Source organism: Excalfactoria chinensis, chromosome 16 (assembly GCF_039878825.1).
Source record: "Excalfactoria chinensis isolate bCotChi1 chromosome 16, bCotChi1.hap2, whole genome shotgun sequence".
In the NCBI taxonomy this organism is placed as follows: domain Eukaryota; kingdom Metazoa; phylum Chordata; class Aves; order Galliformes; family Phasianidae; genus Excalfactoria; species Excalfactoria chinensis.
In genome coordinates this window covers 6,083,952-6,107,651 of record NC_092840.1, presented here as the reverse complement: position 1 = coordinate 6,107,651, position 23,700 = coordinate 6,083,952, and the positions used below count along the sequence as shown (strand labels likewise).

Below are 23,700 nucleotides of genomic sequence, written 5' to 3'. Positions count from 1 at the left end.
GTGAAAGAATATTATACTTTCAGCGTTACATTTTGGGCCTTACCTCGACTTGATTATCAAAACAATACATATATCAAACAAGACACTTATGTTAAGAACTTGCCTTCTTCTGTATGTGAACAATTGGCCACATTCCACCAGAGACATCTTCTAGGTACGGCCCAAGTCGCTGCCCGCAATAAGTAAAATAAACTCTGCCTTTAGCAGGCTGCCCTGGTGGGGGTGGAGTTCCTTCTGCTCTTTCCCATCCAATTCCAGCTACATCACCTATCAAAATATATCATCATCAAAAGAACGGCGTGGATTTCTCTCTTTCCTCATCTACAGTTTCCCTTACATTTAAGGAACGTTTTTCATATACCAGTTAAACTCATTAGCTGTGCTCTTACATACCAGGAGAAAGAGTCACGTCCAGTCGAACACTCTTCCACTGTAGTAAGCTGGAGCCATTGTAATGCACTGCTCGCCCATTGCTAAGAATTAACACAAGAAGAAGAAGAAAATGAAGAAGAGCTCCAAAACGATTACAACTTGACAGCAATCAAAGTCTACACAGCTACAGCACAGGCAAAGTTTTAAATGTATCTGCTGCCTGCCACAGCAAGATTCTGACACTGCCTCTAAGGAGCACATTGAGTGTAGTGAGCAAGAACGATTTTTGAGGTGCATCTCCAACATACTTATGAAAAAGACAGGTGCCCACTGGGTTTGTCCAAGCCCCATCACGTTTTTCTGCCTCTGTAGCAAATCCAAATGAAACTATTGGACCAGTGTCATCATCTGTATCTCCATAGGAAACTATTTCAATTTCCCAGTAGAACGATGGTGCCTAGAAATAGGGGGAAAAAAAGAAGTTATTTACAAGCTAGAGGTAAAATAGAAACATGTTACTTTTCATGCATTACTAAATATTAAATGAAAGAAGCTGTCGTATGGCTGTGAATTCTTACCTGCACAGGAACTGGAGAAGTGGCATAAATGAATGTGCCCCGAGGAAGTCCCCCACCTGCACTTGGATCAGCCAGAAAGGTCACAGCAGCAAGGTGTGATGAAAACATGCATGCTCGTACCGGGGGAAACACTCTTGACGGGCTCCAAGTGATTTCTTTGGGCTGTAGACAGGAACGGATTACTCCAATTACCATTGAAGACATCTCATAAAAACCCATTAATACGTTCTTTTATGAAAGGCACATAAATACAGCACATACAACTACTGTAACTACAGTCACAAGACATCATGTCCCAGTACATGAACCCATATGGAATGAAACATTTCTCATAATCCAACCGGTTTGGCTCCAACACCACAGGCAGAGCTCCTGTGCTCCCTCACTCATCTGTGAGGGGCAGATTGTCCAGCTCTGCTTCTGTGCTCACCTGTCTTCTGTCTGCCTGAAGCGGAGGAGGTGGGGGTCGAGCACAGTCACGATACAACATCCTTAACCTTTCACACTGCATTTCTACAACAGTGAGCCTCTCTCCTGTAACGAGAAACCAAGCCAAGTCATGAGGTTCCAAGCAGATCTATTTACTCTGAATCCAACAATTCTATTTTTTTTTTAATAACCGTAATAGAAACAAATATGCCATTTACATTTTAAGATATGTAATCATCTGCTCGGCTCCCACCCCAACATCCTCTGCCTCAACTACTTCTCTACTGAGAGGCTCTGACATGTTCCTAAATTTGCCCTTGAACTAGGACTTGTGCTGGACTCACTGCTTATCCTCAAACAAAAGGGAAGGAAATCAAAAGCTAAACAAGGAATGTAGGTAACCACTGTGAAAAGCAGAAAGGAGACCATAAATAGAAAACACAACGATAATATCAAATACAGAGCAGCTTACAACAGAGCCAAGAGCAGTGAAGTCTCAGGGTGTACCAGAAAGCTAATCCAAGCATCTGTGTCTTCTGTGACACAGTGTAATCATATTTGGACTTGAACTTTATACCAACATCTGTATGGTTTAGTCTGATTATGAGCTCTTACATTACTTCTGCAACAGCTCTACGACTATGACAAGACATACAGTAATGCTGTAGCTTTCGTAAACTAAAAAGCTAGAGGACAAAACATTGAAAAGATTACAGAAGTTGTTAAAGTCTCTGAACTGAACGTGGTTACAAAGCTGCAAGGATGTGCTGTATACCTACCAGGGCTGCACTCCTGGGCTACCAGATTAAGAACTTCTACAGCAGCTGGGCACTGTTGAATGAATTCTTCACAGAATGAACTGTCTTCTAACAGCTGAGCCATCACCAGGCATGCTCTTCAATGGAAAAACAGTGTGTTTTATGTGTTACAAAACCATAAACTGAATTCATCACTGTATTACCTCTATTTAACTCTGGACTACTTTTAAAAGACAGAATGTTTATTGTATTTCTTTGCCTTTCTAGCTATACACTGGAACTTACACAGTGACGACCTCCCCACCCCCATTGTACACCTGCAGGAAAGCATTTGCTCAGTGCACTGCCAGTATTAACAGGGGCACTTCATTTCTGGTACTCTTAACAATGGCCATGCACTACATGTAATTAAGGAAGCAAACAGGAACTTTTGCATTGTGTCCCTTGCTGTCATGTCAATACCAGTAGAAGAAGAAATACCAGAACCCATGCAATTCACTTGATCTTTTCTTTATATGACATCAAAACAGGCCGGAGTGCAGCACAGAAACAACAGCTCACCTGGTTCTTATTTCAGCAAGGAGCCGGACCACTGCCATTACTGGAGTTGAGCCATCTCCTGTTGCAGGAAGTGAGGTGTGAATAGATAGACTTCCCTCCTGAGGAAGCAACATGGACTGGACTGCCTGTACTACCTTCTCAGTAATGGACAGTTTATGAAGAGGCAATGCCTGATGGTGGGGGGGCACGGTAAAAAGTTAAATTCAAGCAGTTAGTTTCTATGAAACGAGGGCGTTTTATTACCTGGAGTTAATTCTTATTTTGTATTATCACAAAACCAGCAGCAAACCCCAGCCAAAGAAAGAAAAGAAACCCCACCACAGTATGCAAAGGAACATCTTCAAGCACCAAAAGATGAACGTTCACATTACTTCAAGGAGAACTTAAATACAGACATTGTTACGAGACGTTTAAAATGAGGCAAAACTTCAGCATAACGGCTTTAATCAAAGATGAAACCGACTTTTCAAGTGCTTCAGATTAATTGCCCATATTCTGAAAAAATTTTATGAGAAGAAAAACCACAACTGATATCATACTTAATACTATGCTTAATGAGCTACCGTACCTCAGATCTTGGAACACAGAGCCTAGATAACGGAATAGTTAAAGTGTCTGATGCTTGTGAGGTCTTTCTACTGTCTATAGTGGCAGGTGGAAATTTGACCGTTGCTATACCTTCTTGTTCATTAATAGATGCCACAACTCCAATGCTTCCTGCTATTCCTTTACCTAAAACCTACAACCAAAGAAGGCAGGCATAAATTCAGGTTTCACAAACACAGAACACCGAGTGTTCAACACCCCACAGACTCAACACGCAACTGCAGCCTCCACAAGTGTTACTGAAACCGCTTCACATGTGCATGCTGCTTTGCAGCTACGCCAAAGCAAGCAAATCATGGTCAAAAAGCATCAGCTGTCATCTAACGGTACAAGGTGTGAAAGGCAGCAGATTACCTGAACTTCAGAGCCGATTTTAATTGTCTCCTTAAAGCCGCCCAGAGCACAAAGAGCAGCTACTGCCTGTCGAGCAATTCTTTGAAGCTTAGCAAGCTTCCTTCCACTGCTACTTCCGTTCTCCAAAATACTCTCTGCATATTTCCCAAGTTGTGGAATGTACATCAGAGCCCGAGACAGAACCTGAAGACAGAGGCAGAAATACCAGATAATGACTTCAAAGCAGAATTCAAACAAAACCCAACACCCCAAGCCTCCAGCCCACACAGTCTCAGATGAATTATTTCTGTTCTCAAAGCGAATTATGTAACTCCAAACATTCTAAACCCTCTGAAGTGTGAATACCATCAAAGCCAGCTTGATTCCCTAATAACTTTCAGAATCACAGAGATATACATACAAATTCAGCAAAAAGTCTTTGCTGGAGGATTCAGCCTAAGCAATAGATTAGGTGTTACTGCTTCTGGAGGAACAGAAAAGCAACGTGCTATGTACTTTCTAACCAACACTTGAGACCTTCAGAGGTCACAGCCAAAAGGACTGAACAGCAAAGGTAGAGTGACTGCCCAGCAAAAGCAAGGTAACCAGACCTATGCAAACATCTCTTTACCAGAGCTGCAGTTGCTGACAAGTTACAATATAATTCTTTGCCACTGGATAATTTTTGACTATATATCTGACATCTTAGGTGGGATAGACACAGACAACTGGAAAGGGAAGCTGCCAAACAACCACACATCCTTGTTAAAAGTGTTACAAGTAGTATATTGGAAAGGAGTAGCTCAGGAAAACATTAATCATTAAGCCCTCTTGACTACTAAATAGTTTTCATTACGATTTGATAACTGATCCTCTGTTCACTTACTTTCTCAGCAGTTGTTGTCCATATTTGAGCTGCATTTGATTCTGGTGCCATCAACAAGCTATGCAGCAAAGCAATCACTTCTGCTGCCATGCTGTTTGCAACATGACCACTGATGAATGGTCTTACAGGGTCAGTTCTTCACACAGCAAAGGGAACAACGTGCAAAACAAGAGAAGGAAAGAACCTTTAGCTGTCAGAGCAATATGCAGTACAAAAATGGGAAGTTTATCAATCTCCAAACTATTTTCTAGAGCACTACAAGAACTGATCAATAGAAAAGTAGAACGCCTACTAAGTATAGAATTGAAGTGACCTACCTGGCAAGCTCAGAATTCCTCTCTCTGCAAATAGACGTCTGTGCAGTCTTCTTTTTGTCCCCACTGGACATCCCGCTGGTCGCTTCGGGATTGACAGTTTCTATGGGTGGCCCAACACTGACTATCAGACCAGACTGAGCCCACTTAGTTGCCTTGCGAAGAGCTGCAGCAGCTTCTTCTGTGATAACTTCACAGCAGCCACTCTAAAAATAGTTGTGAGAAGAGAAATACTAACGTTAGCTCTATTTCGCTACACTATATTGGCATTTCACTCTCTTCCCTCTGCATAAAGGTACTGTGAACACATCAAAACATCCTTCTGCATGTATACTACCAGTCATGAGAGTTTTTAACTTATCTACAAAGATTAGAGACCAATGTGGATTGAGTGCTTTTAGAAATCCTAGTCTTAGCTTAGCAGAACATTCCTCTTTGCTGATCAAAAAAAAGCCTAAAAAAAAAATGCAAATAAAACCAAAATTTAACATCAGCCCAAAGAAAGAACTCCAACTGGTCACCAGTCCAATAATTCTCCATTTCTTTTCTTACTTTAGTCATGTCACGATCCATTTTCACCACCTTCTCCATGTTGGCTCCAGTTCCCAGTCGGAATGGGCGACCTTCTGAGCTACTGTTAGAGTGAAAATGGAACACATCAACTTTACTTGTATTGGTGGAAAACAGCATCCGAACTATACAGCCTAATTTAACCTATTATACTTATCTGCAAATGATTTCAAATCACATTCTGTAACAGAACTGCTCAATAGTAACAGAAATACTTGATAATTAAGGATGTACCCAACTGCACTGTAATCTGCAAAAGGAATTGTTACTGAATTTAGCTATTTGATAACAATTCAGCCCCATCCCCCTCCAAAGGGAGCATAATGAAATTATTTCTAATAAATGCCTGAGGGTTAATGAGCATCTGAAGGTGCTGAGTTAAATTTTCACCTAAGAACACTTGCACGTTTTAGTATCGTTTTAAGACAGGGGTTCAAAACTGCCCCGGAGTGGGAAGAGATGTGACAAACAACACAAAATGCAGGAGGTAATAATAAGGTTAAGAACTTAAGAAAAAAAAGGAATCGATGGTTAAATCCTGATGAATGAATGAAGGTTACCTCAGTAATGGCTGAAGCACTTCATGCGATGACTGGTCTTCCCGTTTATGGATGAAAATAGAAAGTTTGCCATCCACTGCCTCGCTTTCTTCTCCAGGGTCTTTATCGCCTTTTATAGAATTCTTAGGGCTGCTTTTTGCTAAAGCAGTATCTGGTTCAGAAGCAGTTGGAGAAAGAACCGTCTGGCATCCTTGAAGTGAAAAGGAATGAACAAATAAGTAAGAAGGGAGACAGTATGAGAGTCATCAACAAACCTTATTGGTCCCAAAACTAATGTTGAAAATTCCTAAGATCCATCTAAAACGTTACTGTGACACAAGGGAGCGTGACACAAATACCTCCATCTTTGAACACCAACGTATCACGTACCTTTTCCTTCTCAAGCCTCCCACCAGACTTGCTTAGCAATCTCTCAAATAAGCACGACACCAAAAGATGGTGGTACCTGGTACTACATAATCTGCCAGCTTCGCTAAGAGCAGAGATGCAATCTTGGAGGCTGGGTCACTGGGATCATCTTGCTCACTGTTCAGGGAGGGCACAGAGTAACTCCAAGGCGGTAGTTCTACATTTCCACAGTCTTCAACACTCATGAGAGGCAGAGCAGCACGGCACAACTGAAGGATTATAAGAACCAACTTTGGAGAGGGACGTTGATCCAGGAGAAGTGACAGGAGTTTGGACACACAGGCTGGCTGGCTCAGGATGGCTTTACCTATGTGACTCCTGAAAACGGGGAAAAAAAGAGCTGCTGTTAAAAAAGAATCCTTGGTTGTGATTATGAAATAATAAATTTGTTTTATTTCAAGGACAGTTAAAAAATCCATCTGAAAAGACTACAATTCTAACACCTGATAGCACTGTTTAGAAACTAAGTCCAAATAAGTCTAAGTTCATACTGTGTTTGGAAGTTACCTGACCTTTGTTATGTCAAAATCAACCAAAGGAAAAGAACACCCACCTGCTTTCATACATAGAAAAAAACTGATTCCACAAACAAAGTCCTGATACCTTGACAGGTCATTAAGAAGGCTGAGGACGTCTTGAAGCGCATCATTCCCTGCGGCTTGATTACCACAACACTCTGTAGCTCTTGCAAGGTGATTGGTAAGAAGGCTGGAAACCTGACGAGCCAGACCAGAGTGAACAGCTTCTGTTGAACCACCTTTAACAGCAACGCAAGAACACAAAGTTATAAACAACAAAAACAAACGTACAGAACTACAAGTTCCTTCCCTGTACACTGAATACAGTAACACATTTTTGTTTGGCTTACAGCACACTTAAGACATTACAACTTGAAGTACAAATAAAGCCTAAGACAACAAATACAACGTTCTCATCCAATCAGGAAATAGCCATACGACTATAAATGTGTGCACATCATGGGTGTGAATCCCAGAACACGAGAAATACACAAACGAGTGCACAAGGTTTCTGGGCTCTGTGTCACATCCAGGCAGAGCCAAGTGGCAGACATTAAGTTACCCACAGAACATACCCACTCCTATGAGCATGGTTAAAACACAGTTCGCTTTATGCAGAAAAAGTGGATACCCTGCATAAGATGTTTTTCTTCATGTCCACAGCAGAAACAATTACCCAAAGAAATGAGAACACAAAAGAACCCTCAGACTGCAAAAGTAACAAAAAAACACACCACAAAAGCCCAGGGAACACCAACAAGAAAAGCAACTTATTTTTGTATCCTTATACAAAGGAACACAAATGCCGTTAAGTCAGCAGTGAGACAACACTACTTTTTAAAGCCTCATTTACACCACGTCTCACACTCGTACTTCTGCTGTGTGCTTTACTGTGCAGTTGGCAGCATTCCTACCTTCTTCTTTCTCCCATTCAACACAGCGATTGGCCAACACCTGAAAGGCAGCCCAAGCCATGGTGGCCACCTTCTGCTTCTTGGTCTGTTTTTCATTTGAACTGGATTCTGTCTGGCTGCTTAAGCTGCAGAGCCTGTCCATAAGCTGTACCAGGCCACTACGTACCAAACACTTCTCTTCACTCCTGCATCAAGAGAGAAATTCAGATTTTACCAAAGTAACGTCCCAGTTAATGACAACAGATCCAAACAGAACCAAGAACTTGCTGTTGACTCAGCAATTACTTTGCAGATGGTTTTATTTCTTCCTTCCCCTCAACAGATAAAATCCTGAGAAAACCTCTGAGAAAACAGAACATTCTCAGATAATTTTTTAATAAGGAGGAACACATTTATCCTATATAACTTTTCCCCTTAAGGCAAAAATCTAATAAGGACAAGTGCAGATCCTTTCCTTCCCTTTCTGTTTGAAGTATTTCATACCTTGTGTAAGGTATTGTGCACAACAGGCCAATGCTATTTGCACAAGCAATGGGGTAACGGGCACACAGTGAGACCACGGACGTCATTGTCTCCCCAAAAGCTTCCTGGACTTGTTCCACCATCCCACCACACGTCAGCTCTTCAATTCTGTTGGTGGTAAGACATTTGAAATAATAGTTTTCTAAGTTGAATAAAACAAAGTTCCAAGCACAGCTTTACAGAAGTTATGCGACATTATGAATTACCCAAGGAATGTGTAGAAATTGACTGCAAATCTTTTTAATGAGATATATGTAAACAAAATATTATGGGAGTTTTACCTGAAATATGACTGAAGTCAGATTACAAACAAAACACCTGAAAACACTTATCAAATTTAGATGAAATTTAGTATTAGTATTGGCTACATCTACTAACAGTATCTAATTAAAGAGAATTTAGCATCAGTCAAGATAATATCCTATACCTGTAGGCATCATCTCAGCATGAAACGAAATGAAACCTGCTGCCAAATAAAAGCACATAGGAAGTCTCTGCCTTGTCATCCTACAAAGCCCAGTGCAAGTGGGCGTTACAAGCTTAGTTCTGCAAACCTGATCTCTCAACTTTGAGACACTTCTCACAGCTTGTCTGCTGCAACGCAATCTGCTATTTTCTATAAGAGACCAAAATAGTATTTTCAGAGCTACAAACCAACCTTGGTCCTCCCTGAAGCACCATGGTCACAGGGCCCACGAGGTGTGTCACCCCACCAACCCGAACAGCCGCAGTCAGCAGCTCTCTCATATGCACCAAGGCTTGCTTCCTCGTGTTCCCACGCCGCCACCTTGTCTGAGCAGCGAGCAGAAAACTGCTGCTGGATACCTACGACATTGGTTTGTTAATGAGACACAAGCAAGGCACCTCTCCTCACCACAGGAGTCTGAATTCAAGAATGTGATGACAATTCAGCAGATTTAAAAGGCCGTACCGCTTGGTCAGGGTTAGTTCCAATGAAAGCAAAGAGCTGCCCCAGTAAGACACTGTATGTAGGTTTATCTCTGCTGTCCTCAATGGTCAGTGATTGCAGAAGAGTGAAGGAGCTACTTCTGTGGCTGGTAACGTGGCGCCGCCTACGAGAACACACAGTCATTAGATGTGAGAGCAGAGAGTTAACACCATTTTAAATAAGCAAAGTGATATGCTTGAAAAGCTAATAATGATTTTAACAACACAAGCCATGCTATCGTGAAGCAGCTTAGTTGAATAAAGCCTTGGATACCTTTGACTTGATCGAGCAAACTCAATATCTTCATTACCAATCATTTCTAAGTCAGATGGTGCTGACATACTGCGAAGGAAGACGGGCTGGCGCACTGCATGAGATATCACTTTTGTTTCAGATGCAGACTTACAGGCTGCAATATTACATAATATGAAAGCACGTTACTCCTGGTGTAGTAGGTTATTTACAAACTGCTTTTGAAAATCATTATAGCAACAACAAAGAACACAAAAGCTCAACCTAATTTACTGCAGAAGAGCTTATTTAGTTTGAGAAAGTAAACACAGTTCAGTTTTGAGGGAAAAGAAGAGGAATAAATTATATCTTTGAGACAGAGGAAAATAAGAAACGAAGTGCAATACTGGTAGCAAGAGATTTACCTGGAGTCTCTGCAGGGGTTCCAGATATGCTCCTTGTGATACCAGACTGTGCCGCAATAGTGACATGCAGCAACAGCTCTGCCCTGTTCATCAAGCTTTTAACTAATGCCTTTGTTTTGGCTAGGGGATGATAAGTCCTCTGTATCAGTGAATTCACCTCCTGAAAGAACTTCTCTCTGTGATGATGATAAAGGAAAACAGAATTACTCGATTACATCGTAATGCCTTCTGAAACACTACAAGGAAAAATATTTGAAAGACAGTGGCACAATATTATTTACGCCTACAAAGCAGGGAAAAAGGAATAAATAGACAACTTGTTAGAAAAATATTCACAGCTGTACATACTAATGTTAATATATTTAGACAGGATTTGCATTTGGAAGTTCATTCGAATGCTTTTGTTTCCAGATTGCTTTCTCTCCTTAAGCTTCCAAGCCTTTCAATGAGTTCAGTAATTGTTTTGAAAACATTGAATAATGGTGTGAAAAAGCAGCCAATAAGTGTCAGAGGGCAGACTGAGATCTGAAGGCCAACTTCATTACGTATTTTATGCACAAATGCAACTTCAACCCCTCACGCTTTCTTACAGAACTCACAGCAACTCCGCAACTACTTAAAATGGTGCTCAGCATCCAGCTTACTAACCTTAATGCCAGGACCACATTCTCGAGATCACTTCCATCAAAAGAAACTTCTTTCATAGAGCACAGAAGTTCCAGTTCTTTCATCTTGCTCTAATCAAAGTGAAGGAAAAGGATGAATGTGTATTGAAAGAGCAGTATGAAGCATGAACACACACAGCAGCCACAACGCTTTACCTCATTGAAGTGATAATCATAGAAGAAGGGAACATTGTTCTCCAGCTTCCCATGCATGGCATCATCGACCTCACTCTGCCATTTCTGTTCCAGCTCAGCCACACTCTAAAGAAACAAATAACGCTGCAGAGGTCTATTCTTAAGGAATACAAGAGCGCTATAAAAAGTACTTTCTGCATTTTTAGATTTATAAAATGCTCCTAAAACATCTTTATTCCCAAACAAACAAACAAACCCTTTTATTTATATAATTTTGTACCTGTAATTGTCTCTCCATGGCATTTAGCTTCTTAAAAGTCTCTCCCATAATCTTACAAAGCAAATCATATTCTTCAGCATGTTCTTCCTGATACTGGAAGTTTATCAGGGACTGGAGTGCATCAACCAAATTCAAATGTTTAATCACACATGAAACTACCATCTCTTCCATTACTTCGGGCTGAATCACTTCCCTACGGTTGGAGGTAAAGCCAAGCTGATTAAGCAAGAATAACAGACAAACTTGGATAACTCACATTTGCAGCTTGCTAAACACTGCATTCACAGACAGGCATTTACAGCATATCAGATGGACACCACCAAGCTGGCAGGCAGGCAGTCTTGTTTATGTTTTTTTAACTACTTACTTTGGAACCAAAAACCAAGTTAGAAAAATAAAGCAATGGCTACTTACTTTATGCTGGGTCTAAATTGAGGCCGAGCACGTCCAGAAATTTCCCTGAGTTTGATCATGATTCCTGGAGGCAGCCTAATCCTAGGCAGATCAAAATAGTGCCCAATGGGAGGCACTAGCACATCAGAAGGATAAGTAAATTCTCTGTCCTCATCTATAGTAAGAGGCAGTGGAGAAGGACTTGGTGTAAGGGCTGGAGATATGACACCATTAGCTTCCACCTGCCATTGGCACCTGAAAACATAACCAAACAAGAAAAGGATGTGGGTTCTGTTTCTTTCCCCTCCTTAAACTCTCCCTCCTCATTCAGAAAGAAGCGTTAGAGGAAAACACAAAGACTTCCACACAGCTTTATTCCATAACACTGCAGGTGTGGCTTATATCAAACATGTCTCAGTTCTCCTCTCCTTGCTGTAGATAAAATCTCTATTCTATGGAATATTTCCTCAGTTTTGAGCAACACAGAACCACTGAACATACTCTGCACCACACCTTAAACATGGGGCTTGAGCACAACTACAAAATCTTCCTTCAGAAAACGCAACATCAGATAAAATGTTTGCTTGTTTACCTTTGTAATAGTTTAGATCTTAGAAGCTCTTGGCAGGTTTCTTCATCTTTGGTAATTTCTGGTCCATTGTATAAGATGCGAAGCATGGAACAAGCTAACACAGAAAGGCCAAGTGCCAGGTCAACTAAGAACGGCAGGCCTCCTGACACGTCCTCTGAAGACTCCTGCAGGAGGAACAGCGAGGAGTTGCACCAGTCAGTCAACCACCAAGTCCTTCCCCAGCATATTTCAAAACAGTATATCTTATGGAGAGATATACTGAAAAAAAAATGCTTTAATGATCAGAAGCAGCATATATTAAAATAACTCACAACAATAAATAAGAAACAGCAAAGTTGGTTTTGGTTCAGCCAGTCCTTGGCCTGACTCTCTCTCATCACTGATCTCATGCTATCTCCTCAGTAGCAGGATTCAAGTTCCCCCACTCTTCTTTATAACCTGCTATCATTACACCATTTCTGTACAGAAATTCTTATCTATAAGCAGCAATGGATGTTAACATTACTTCATCCAAGCCAGTGCCAATGACACAAGACTAAATCTGGCAATAACTGTCTCAGTAAAACATTAAGCACGCTGCATACCATGCCAAAGGGCACCTCTAGTTAAGGATGCTAAAACTTTGATCCTATAGACTTAAATGTGTCCAAAATAAGTAAGCTATTACTGTTCTAAAATTTAAAATATAACCTCAGTTTTTCAGTACATTCCTATTGGATCTAAGGAACAGAAGATACATTTAAGCTGAACCTGTCATGTTTGAGTACCTGTGCTCGAACAGTGCAAGCAAAGCCCCACATAGCTTTGTCTGGAGTGTTGTGCTCACGACCACTCCTCATTTCAAAGGAGAAGGTGACTGTATCTCCTTCCACCTTAAATTTTGAAGGGGAGGAGGAAGGGAAAAAAAAAAGAATAAATGAGATTTAATTAAGAATCGAGGCAAACAAACAGGCTTTTCATAAAAGTGGCTTATTTTACGGATTAATGTTTTTAATGACCATTATGTAAGTATCCCTTTTATCTCCAATTGCATACTCTGAGTTAAAAAGAAATATTCCCTTTCTGTGAGAGCATCTTTTAGTGGACAATCACATTTTAATTTTGCTGCTGGCTAAACATAGTAAAGCAACGAAGGAAAGCTGTTGGAGAATCACAAGATGAATTTATCGGATCAGTTTGTGTTACACAGCCCCATTTTTCATCGGAATGCTTTCTTCATTTGTCTGCAATAATCATACAAGGTGGGAAAACAGCCAAGCTCTTCAAGGAGGAGAATGTCAGGACATCAGTAGAAGATTTTGCTACAAGGATATCACGAAGGATCAAGGTCTGAGAAATCACTGGAATCCCATTATTATGAACAACTGTCTGAGGTTGCCTTCCAGATCATTACTTCTTGTTCTTCTTTTGGCAACCCTCAGTTTTAGCATGGGGCAATGTAGGAGCACAAATGTGTGTGAAAAGAACCAACAAATGGCATATGGGAATGTATTACAGAGGGAATATATTACAGAACTCTTGAAATAAAAGGGAGGTTGTGGATGCCCCGTCCTTGGAGGTGTTCAAGACCAGGTTGGACGGGGCTCTGGGCAACCTGATCTAGTAAAGACGTATGTTTGGTGGCCCTGCTAGGCAGGGGGGTTGGAACTACATGATCCTTGAGGTCCCTTCCAACCCGGGTCATTCTGTGATTCTGTGATTCTGTGAAATACTGAAGTTCTGACAAGCGTGAGGCATTTATTTTGTTAATCTTTTACTGCAAAAAGTATCCAACACAACTTTAAAACCCAACACCAATGGTTGGAAAGTTGCTACGTTTGCCACTTGTTAAAGGTGACCTGCAAACCTAAAAACCAAACACTGAGAAAACAACAAACCTAAGAAAACATGCACTGCCTCAGCCTGGGCCAGAACTCTCCTCCAAAGACATACTTGTGAGAACAGCAGTGTGGCATCAGAGGTTGCAGGACTGGAAGACACCTCTAATGAATCCCAGTAAGATGCAGTAAGTAAAACAGATAAGCTCAAAGAGAAGCATCACACGCAACAGACGGACAAGTTTACAGATATGTCCTTGGAAACAGCAGCCCACTTAAGAAGAGCTCTGATCATGGAAAATCGTAACACTTAAAAGCTTGGACTTCATTGCTATAAGGGTTAAAACAGACTCGACATGATTTCCAAAGAGGATTTTTCTATGTGGAATATTGTGGGATTGTAATACTGTACCTTTACTAAGTCTTTCGGCCAACCAGTTCCTAAGACACTACGGCTGCCATATCCCAGTGTATTGCCTCCATACTCAGCAACCTTCCTACTGTTTGTGTTAGGACCAGCATAGATCACCAACTTCAAAACATAAAATACACTGTTAGACTGTAAGAGAAAAACAAGAAAATCTAATAATAATAATAATACTTAGCACTTACACCGCGCTTCATATTTTCAAAGCGCGTTATCTACATTAACAAATCCTCACAACAAGCCTTGTGAGGGGAGTTGGCAAGTATTATTATCCCCATTTTACAGATGGGGAAACTGAGGCAGAGAGGAAGTTCAGTGACTTGTCCCCAAGGTCACACTGCAAGTCAGCAGCACAACCAGGAGAAATCCGAACTTCCAGTCCTCGTGCTGAGCCAACTAGAACATACTGCCTCTCTAAAAACAGAGGGATTGATCCTGCCCCCACTGAAGCTGGTATTTCATCAGCCACTTCACTGGGAACATGATGAGGCCCAAAGTTTTCTGGAGGAACTTAACCCAATGAGTGTCAGCATTGCAGGATATTGATCTGCACTATTGGGGAACATGCGGCAACAATTAAAGCTGTGCAAGTATCTCTGATTACTTAAAGAAAAAAATGAACAGTGCTATCAATTCCTATCTTGAAAATGAAGACACTTGTATTAATTCATGTAAACAAGCCATTTACCACTAAAAAAATAACTATTCCAGTTCTGCCCAGTTTAAGTTACCTGTACCGATCTACAAGGTAGGCAGCTGGTTTCAACTTTAATAAGGAAAATTGAACAAAACAAGAATAAAGCGACACACTGAGAATCTGAGCCATCATGAAACGCATTTCAAAAATCTGGAAGAGTTGGTATGAATTTATGGAAGGAAAAAAAAGCCTGTGCCTCTGGAGTGAGTGCAGACATCAATATCTCATTTCTATTTCTGACATCTGTGGTGATATCTGTCATAATAGAGCCTGGATCTTAAAAGAAAATCCTCACCACTAATCAACAACCATTGGTTACGGTATCCTGAACCAACACCAGAGGGATCAGGCATGTACTTTTGTTTGTTAAGAGAAATGAAATACGAATCATTATCTTCCATCTCAGTACCTCTTCACATTTATGTTTTTACATTATATAACATTTGGTTAAATCTACTCTTCTCTGTGCTAAGATGAAACTCAAGAACTCCTTTGAAAAGTTATCCACATTTGTGCAATATAAGAAATAACCCCTTGGCATCCCCATAGAACACAGAAGCAAGCAGACTGTGATGTTACAGGGTTCATTAATCTTCTGTCAATACAATCTCCTTCACTACCCTGACCACTGGCAGTAAGGCACCCAGAAAGCCAAGGGGCAGAAGAGATGAAAAAGAGAAATGCTGCTGACAGAAATACAGACGAAAAGAATTTGTGACTTGGCATGGGCTTACCTTATCGTAATCATACTGTGAAGAACATCTGTTGTCAAATCTAAGATACAAACAGCGGGCTCCTGGTATGTGCACAGTTTCCTTAAATTTATAGTTATCCCTGACAGGATGAACTGTTTCTACAGTCTTCCCAGCAGCCCAAGGAGCAGGGATCTTCAAGCCTGTAAGAAAACCTGGCTCTTCCTTCTCCTCCAGCATTCTGAAATAACAGAGAGAAATTAGTCCTAAAATCCAACACATGGATTTGTGCTGCATCTTCAAACATCAAATTACACAGTATTTGAAAACACCTCTCAGTACTGATACAGAGAACATGCTGAATTTAAATAGAAATTAAAGCTGTTACATTTCTCTCTATAAATTAAACCACTTCATCTTTAAGTGATATTATCTCAATACTGCATCTCAAAACCCTTGAGTAATTTACATCTTCTTATGATGGTCTTCCTTTAACCCAACCTATCCTATGAGCGGCATTTAGAATTAACTCCTAATGCTTGAGAAAAGAAAACAAACCATTGTGCAAACATTCTGAAGAGATCAATTGTTGAATTCTATACACAAGGCAATGCTAGAAGGAACCACTTATGTTTTATAAAGGCCTCTATATTTTCCAGTCAGCCTTATAGGCCACTGCAGAACCGACTTCTTGTTTGTATTTACTTTTAGATCACTGTCTTAGGATTTACTGCACAACAGCAGTCAAATGAGCACTACAGCTAACGGGTTATCCCATGAAAAAGACTCAAATCACCTCTCATCATGTAACAATTTCCCTTTCTGTTCTGACACACCACTGGGAGAGCTGTTCAGTTCTGAGAAAACCGGAGACTGAGTTTTAAGCAGCAGTGCAGTCTGCAAGATGAAATATACAGTGTTAGAATCATGCAAATAGCCAGTCGCTAAGATCTTGTTACCGAAGCTTCTTAAGAATTACATTGTATATTCTTAAAGGCAATTAATGATCACTCAGTACATCAGCTTTTGGAGTTTTTCAACTGTAATCCGTGCATCACTTACTGCAGAAAGTGGACAAAAATCTACCCTGTCTTAGAACATGCATGCAACACCTTTTGTACCACTTAAACAACTGCTGACACAAAGGCCATACCTGACTTGTATAGAGAACCAGCTGCACCAGCTGAGGCATCAAGGCATCAGCCATGGTTAGAGTTTGCAAATTTGGATGCATCAGAGACGTCAGAAGGACGGGGAGCAGATGACCAAGCATAGTAGCTTTCGTAATTTGTTCCAGGCCTTTTAATCTGGAATAATCAAGGTTACATAGTAACAACTACTGTACAACATAGAGAATCACTACTACTCAGTAATCTGTTCAACTTTGTAACAGACAGCGAGTGATTGAAAACTCAGACATTTACATTGTATTTAAAACAAAAACAAACTCTATTGGAGCCTTGAAGACACCACAATTCCTCCAAAGAGTAAGCATCCCAATTTTGACATCAACAATTAAACAACAAAGCAGAAGATAGTAAATCAAGAGGTTAATAACTACTCAGAAAAGGATAAGCTTCTATTTGGATGGGATGAAAGTCCCCATCAACACAAATATGTTTGTTCAGCACATATAACATATACCAGGGTTCCAGCACACACAGCTCATGAGGATATTGCCAGCTGAGAAATTAGTTTGTTTTCAGCTCATGAACACCACTGTCACTGACTGAAAGCTGATCAGTTTGAATAGTTCCTATTATTATGATCATTATTAATGCTACTAGTTCTGTCACGGAGAGCCTGATTCTAAACTCTTTAAACAGTAAGTGCTAAGAAAATGCTACATGAACAAACAGCTCCTACACATTCAAAGCTCAAATCTGAAGTTACAGCCTACAGAGTAAGTAGTGCTAATTGCACTTGCACAATAAGATGCAGCAAGCAGCAATTAACTGTTTTCCCATTCGCTTGCCTTACCTTTGTTCTCTGTCAGCAATATCACTGTTTATTAGTGCTGTCGTGACTTGCTGCAGCATTTCTAAGACTTCATCACATCCCGTCAGAATTTGTGTAGCAAGAGATAAAATGCTGGTCTTCAGCTCCTGGGTACAAAAGGAGTTAAGATGCTTAAATTCTTAGAAAACAGGGAAGAAAAAGCAACAACTGAACAAAACAATGGATTTCCAAATTAAAGTAATGATAATGTGACCTGGCAGGCCTGCAGCAGTAGATTCATCCAAGACTTAAATTTGATTAATGCTAAGCCCCAAAGTGCTGGGAGAAACTAGGTGCATATTACAGGATGCACACCCAGTTTCTAAAGGAAAGGAATCCCCAAGTCCAGCACAGGAGAGAGCTGTTAGCCAGCCAAGGTACAGCACTGGTGACAGAATGTCCTAGCAGGTATGAGGATCACTGCAGAGAGAGAAACTGAACAATGAAAACATGGGTGAATAGCGAGACAAGAGAAGTACTGAAGTATTTAGCATTTACTCAATGAGTCTGAACAAATAACTTTCAACTGCTGTGGATTACAAGCACACAAAGTCGCAAAGAGAAGCAGACAAAGCCAGCTTAACAAGCAGTATCAGAAACTTAGAAGTCAGTGCTACTACAGAGGAAATCTTGCTCTTACAAAAGTACAATAAGACAGCCTGCACACGAGGACAAACACAGCGGCTGCGAGTTCATTCAAGACTATTCCAGCAGTAACATGGCACAACATTTTAATAAACCTATCAACAAGACAAGCGCTCTCAAACCTTGTTCTAATGCTATTCATGTGACTTCACGTGATGGATGATGGTTTACATGGAGACAAAGATGGTTACGCTTTATAGTTTAAACTACAGAAATCCAGAAGCTTGGTGAGGAAAATGAGAAAATCTTTATGCAAATCTGAAAAGTACTTTTTTTTTGGTACCATCTAAATGATAGGGAGAAAAGAGGGAGGTGGGTGATACGTTCAGAAACGATTCCCAGCCTATGAGTTCTCTGACAAGCATATTTCTATTAAGATACATGTTTATTCTCGTGACACTTACTTAGGGAAGGAAGTATTTACTCTCACTAACATTATAGGACTTTAGTTGTGATACTTTAGCTGAAGAACAGGGAAAAGAAAAGTCCGCAGTAATATAACTATACTGAGAGGAAGAGAACTGTCAGAACAGCTTAGAAAGGAATGCATTGTAGAAACAAGAGGAGTCAGAGGGACACTGACTGTAGAGAGCCATGCTGGAATAAAACTTGGTGTTTACCTGTACCTTCAATGTCTCTCCCTGTAAGGAGCTGTCACTGTCATCATTTTCATCAGGTTTAATCAAAATAGTGTTACTGAGGAGGTGGTTCTGTACGGCCATCAGATACCGCAAGCATGAAGATGCAGCCTTTAACATAAATAAGTACACTTCACATTATCCAAACACTCAAATCAAACTTGATTCAGGCAATCCTTTTACTTACAATCATAAAAGAAAAAAAAGTAAGGGAGAAGGACAAGCAAAAAGGAGCTCATTTTCATGTCATGAAGTTCTAACGATAGACAAACTTCCTTTAAAATGAGAAAGCTATCAAAGCAATGGGAAAATGATATATCCATTCATAAACCTATTTTAGCTTTTAGCATACATTGTATGATTTACTTTGTCATAAGAAACTGTTAACACATAGCAGGAGACTTCCTTCTCCTGTATTTGTTAAGATACATAGCCACAAAAGTTACATCTCTGTATACTCTGCAATGATGGATTTAAGGAAGAAAAGAAGCCAAGGGCAATTCTATCAAAATACATTTTTACTTACAGGCACAGTTGAAAGAAGCCTTTGAAAATCATCTTTAGATACAGTTTGGCACTTGGTGATTAAGACACAAGATTCTCGGACAACAATCTTGAGAATGTAGTGCAACAGCTCATCATTTAGTCTTTGAAATGAAGGAAAGATGGAAAAAAAAAATGTTAACAGTCTAATTAGTGTATATTTTGAACAGCCCGTATCAAGCGTCTCTCAAAGCTCTCTCAGAAATCATGTGAAGAACATTTAACAACAGACTCCTCCCAACTTCGAACAGGTAGTTTTACTGCTGAAAAGTAACCTCACAGTGATAGAGAGCAACGCCACAGATACCTAAAGCAAATAACAGAAACATACAGCATGACAAAGCAGAGGAAATGGAAGCACATGGTTTTATTTTACCTATAATGATCATCGTCTTCACTCCCAAATCTGTTGTTCTGAAGCTGTTCTGCTAGATTGGTCAGGATGACGTCACGGAGTTGAGAGAGACCACTATTTCTCTCTCCTGAAATGGAACACAAAAATATTTTGCACAAAATAAACTCCACAAAAGGCTGGTTTATTTCCCCAGGTATCTTGCTTCTCAGAAATGGTTACATTTACACTGCAACCCAATCGGCTGTTGCTATTATAGACCTGTGCACTGTTTTAAATTCCTATGACTATAAACCTGAACACGCTGCTAGGAAGTACCAAACTGCCATGCATCAGCTGCTTTTGGCACAGGCTTCCATTTCATGCTCAAGGTGGAAAGATTAATATTCTTTCTAATGAGGACTGAAATTACTTCCAGTCATTGTGTAAGTGCCAGGTAACACAGAACTTCTAAATGGTTCTAAACTATCAGCTATACCAGAAAAAAACACATCATTAATACTGACAGACAACAGATTGAAACCTTCCCAACTTCAAGCAGCTGCTTACGTGAGATGGGTTTTCTTTGGTGCCCCAAACAGACGCAGACATGCAGAAGGCAGCTTCAGAACCAGAAGCATTCTGTGATTTCCTAGAACAGCCTGGGTTCAAAACACACCAGCACTCCGTATTCTGAACTGGTCTCCCTCACAAGTCTGAGAAGTGTTTTTATATTTTATTTCCAACCAGAAATACAAACTCTCACATGTCACTAAAAAAGTCTCACCTTCAGTTAAGACCAGTTTCAATAAATTATTGATTTCTGCTTCTCCGGGATACAGGATATTTAAACCAGAGCTAAGGAAAAAAAAAGAAAAGTATTCCTCAACATACGTAAGAATGAACAAAATCCCAAATGGACTCATGAAAAAGCAGAACAGACTTCTGGCTTAGTCGACAATATACCATTAACAATTACCAGCCAATGGCTTCTTCCAGCCTTCCAGCATAGAAAGAAACGAAGATCACAGTAACTGCAGTACTTTGAGACTGTCTGAACTGTTGAAAACATAACATGGACTTCTTTCCTTCCAGAGCATCCCCAGCCTCCTCTCCCCTTCTAATTATTTCCCTGGTATAATGCTATAATGGTTTGACAATAGCAGGGTGGCAAAGTCTTTGGCTACAGCAAATGAAAATGAGTCCAAATGCAGCAATGGAAAAAAGAGCTGCTTTCCTTTGGAGGGCATCAGATGTGCAGGGATCTCAACAAGAGACAACCTCACCTCCACTGCCAACCCTTCATTGAGGGATGGGAACAGCTGGATCCTGACTCCATCCCTCCTGGTCACTCAGGTACACTGCAAGCATCTGAGCTCCCCTGCCTTGGCCCTGCCATCTCACCTGGTGCACCATCACTGCTTCGGTCTGTGACTGAGCATCTCCACTACATCTGGTATATCCTTAAACTGGTATGTTTTTTATAATGAGAGAAAAGATGACTGTGAACTTCCTAGTCTTCCTACCTCTGGCTCGCATTGATTTAAACACCAGGATAAGTTATTATACATTGCAAACTAGGTTTGAGGGTTCTATTGATACCTGAATCCCACTCAGAAGACAGGAGGAAAGGGAAAAGAAAAACGAAGATATTACCTACTCCCCCACCTCTGATTTTATACAAGTCATTGGAGGACAGCACACACACACACACACACACACACACACACACACCAAGAGAAAGAAAAAACACAGGTTGATCACCAGAAGATATTGTTCTCCTCAACCTCTGGAGCACTTTCCACTTGAAAGCAGATTACATTTGTGCTTAAGACATTTGAGACAGCATTCCTTGTCCTTGAGATTTGTGTTCTCTCGTTTTCATAATATACAATCACACTTCTCACTACCTTTCCTGCACTCAGCCGTTCTGCTATTTTTGACGAGTCACAGAAAGGAAATTACACAGCGTGAGGCTCAAGAGATGCAGCAGCTAATATGATGTGGAGCTAAAGCAGCCATCCTGCTTAAGTGTTTGAAGTGCTGGTGTACCAGCCCCAATGCATAATGCCATACTTCTTCCAAAACAGATTCCCATTTTCTAAGCATAAATCTGCCTCTTTGGACAGTCTTACTACTCCGCCCATGTTTTAACCTGGACCTTCAATCTTACAGCATTCCTCAAGTATTACTCACTTTGCTTCCCTTGGCATTCTCTCTGCGTGGGAGAATTGCAGTGCTGTCATTTGAAATACTGATCTCAAGCTAACAACATTGGCGTTACCTTCTCCAGAGCACCAATGAAACATATGAACTAAACATTGAAAACATTTCACTCACCACTGAAATGGAGAAAACCTTGCTGGAATTAAGCAGCTACATTATAATAAGCACTAAAGAAATAACTCCAAAAGCTATTCAGTAAAAAGCAACAAATGAAGTATGGCAAGGAAATGATTACTACCTGTTATTACACCATCACCACGGCAAACACAGTTTATTTGCTTTTCTCTACTAATACAAATGAAAGTAATTCTCATCATATTAAGTTGTTCTAAATTTTCTTATATTAAAAAGTTGCCAAATACATCTGGAACATTTGACTACCGTAACATGATAGAAGTATCTAAGATGCATTTGACGAGGCAGATGTTTACCTTATAGCCAGGCAAACCTCCTTCTGAATTTCCGCACAGATCTGGTCCCTTGGTGCCATCAACAACTGCCAAAGCAACAGGCCCGACCTTCTCACAATGTCTCTGTTTCTTTCAGTTTGTGGGCTGAAGAAAAATTTAAAAACCACCTAAGGAAAAAAAGAAGAATTAAACCACATAAAGTACATCCAAGTCACCTCATTTGTTGCAATCAGCTTCACAACATATTTGTCTAGGTCACTAAAATGTATCAGCCAACAAAGGAAGTGGAATTTCCAAACTTTAGCACTCTGGCAGCCCAATAAAGCCACTTTTTCTATTTCTATCCCCTGGCAGAAGAAAGAAATGAAGTAAATGAGAAACTCCACAGCATTTCACATTAATCTGTAAAGGCGGCAGTGACATTTCAATTAGCACACTCAAACTACAGGGAGGAAAGATGGCCTTGTACCTGGAAGACAACAAGGATGCAGCGTATTATACAAGTATCTCCATTCACCATAGCTTTCTCCATAATGTCACAGATACTGCTGAGATGATGAGCTTCGATTGGATGCTGCTTCCCCAAGAAGTTTGTTATGGGAAGATTATTGCTGGCTGCAAGCAGATTGAGTTGGTGGATACACATGGCACCAACATGGTGCAGTAACTGGTTAATAACCTCATTTGTGGTTGTTGCATCCCCTAGGAGAAGAAAATCAGTTTAAACACTGCATAAAAGAGACCACAGGGCTAGAATTTTCTTCTCAAATGCATTCTATTATCATCATTATCTCTATAACATCAGGGCTCCCACCCACATTATAAACACAAGAGTTATCAGCACTAATGTGACAAAGGTAGCAATATTCTGGAAACTTTCAAGTTTGTCTCCATTTGGTTTTCACTTTCTTAAACCAAAGACCAGGCAGCTCAAACAAGGACCCTTTTCCTTAACACATAACTTAATAGAAAGTTTCCGAAGGTAATTTCTGTGCAATTATTCTATGATATTTGTACATAAAATGCCCACCTGTAGGTTTAGCTCACCTTTGGGCTCTGTAATGATGTGGCTCACTCCCAGCCTCTGACAGACACAGTGGAACGCCTGGTTCCCAGGATTACACCACTGATCAATGTAATCATTAGAGCACGTCCATATCATGTTATTCATAGTATCATAACAGGCACCTGAGGAAAACAGTTTGCAGACCAAGTTTTAGATATTTTTTAAAAGAAAAAAAGCAGACCCAAAACCAGACTAAAATCAGCAGATAGAA

General features: G+C 40.4%; 1 protein-coding gene across 5 annotated transcripts in view; it reads right to left on the bottom strand.

The window, feature by feature from the left end:
* HECTD4 (HECT domain E3 ubiquitin protein ligase 4) overlaps positions 1-23,700 on the bottom strand; it is a 62,286-nt gene that overhangs the window by 19,525 nt on the left and 19,061 nt on the right. For 2 of the 5 annotated variants that reach the window (XM_072350623.1, XM_072350625.1), the window contains exons 11-49: positions 23,471-23,611; positions 22,893-23,125; positions 22,445-22,590; positions 20,575-20,645; positions 19,833-19,938; positions 19,440-19,560; positions 18,896-19,024; positions 17,613-17,737; positions 16,786-16,939; positions 16,429-16,529; positions 15,675-15,873; positions 14,229-14,375; positions 12,767-12,871; positions 12,000-12,163; positions 11,429-11,662; positions 11,015-11,207; positions 10,756-10,860; positions 10,583-10,671; positions 9,935-10,110; positions 9,552-9,687; positions 9,261-9,402; positions 8,988-9,154; positions 8,291-8,437; positions 7,808-7,992; positions 6,979-7,132; positions 6,413-6,693; positions 5,968-6,157; positions 5,390-5,471; positions 4,841-5,043; positions 4,524-4,659; positions 3,659-3,841; positions 3,267-3,437; positions 2,699-2,868; positions 2,159-2,274; positions 1,381-1,484; positions 951-1,112; positions 681-829; positions 394-473; positions 104-267 (exon numbers count right to left, since the gene is read on the bottom strand). In XM_072350623.1, coding sequence (XP_072206724.1) covers positions 104-267; positions 394-473; positions 681-829; positions 951-1,112; positions 1,381-1,484; positions 2,159-2,274; positions 2,699-2,868; positions 3,267-3,437; positions 3,659-3,841; positions 4,524-4,659; positions 4,841-5,043; positions 5,390-5,471; positions 5,968-6,157; positions 6,413-6,693; positions 6,979-7,132; positions 7,808-7,992; positions 8,291-8,437; positions 8,988-9,154; positions 9,261-9,402; positions 9,552-9,687; positions 9,935-10,110; positions 10,583-10,671; positions 10,756-10,860; positions 11,015-11,207; positions 11,429-11,662; positions 12,000-12,163; positions 12,767-12,871; positions 14,229-14,375; positions 15,675-15,873; positions 16,429-16,529; positions 16,786-16,939; positions 17,613-17,737; positions 18,896-19,024; positions 19,440-19,560; positions 19,833-19,938; positions 20,575-20,645; positions 22,445-22,590; positions 22,893-23,125; positions 23,471-23,611 — 5,861 coding nt within the window. The remainder of the gene's footprint in view (positions 1-103; positions 268-393; positions 474-680; positions 830-950; positions 1,113-1,380; positions 1,485-2,158; positions 2,275-2,698; positions 2,869-3,266; positions 3,438-3,658; positions 3,842-4,523; positions 4,660-4,840; positions 5,044-5,389; positions 5,472-5,967; positions 6,158-6,412; positions 6,694-6,978; positions 7,133-7,807; positions 7,993-8,290; positions 8,438-8,987; positions 9,155-9,260; positions 9,403-9,551; positions 9,688-9,934; positions 10,111-10,582; positions 10,672-10,755; positions 10,861-11,014; positions 11,208-11,428; positions 11,663-11,999; positions 12,164-12,766; positions 12,872-14,228; positions 14,376-15,674; positions 15,874-16,428; positions 16,530-16,785; positions 16,940-17,612; positions 17,738-18,895; positions 19,025-19,439; positions 19,561-19,832; positions 19,939-20,574; positions 20,646-22,444; positions 22,591-22,892; positions 23,126-23,470; positions 23,612-23,700) is intronic. The other 3 variants (XM_072350626.1, XM_072350624.1, XM_072350627.1) reach the window with 3 other exon arrangements.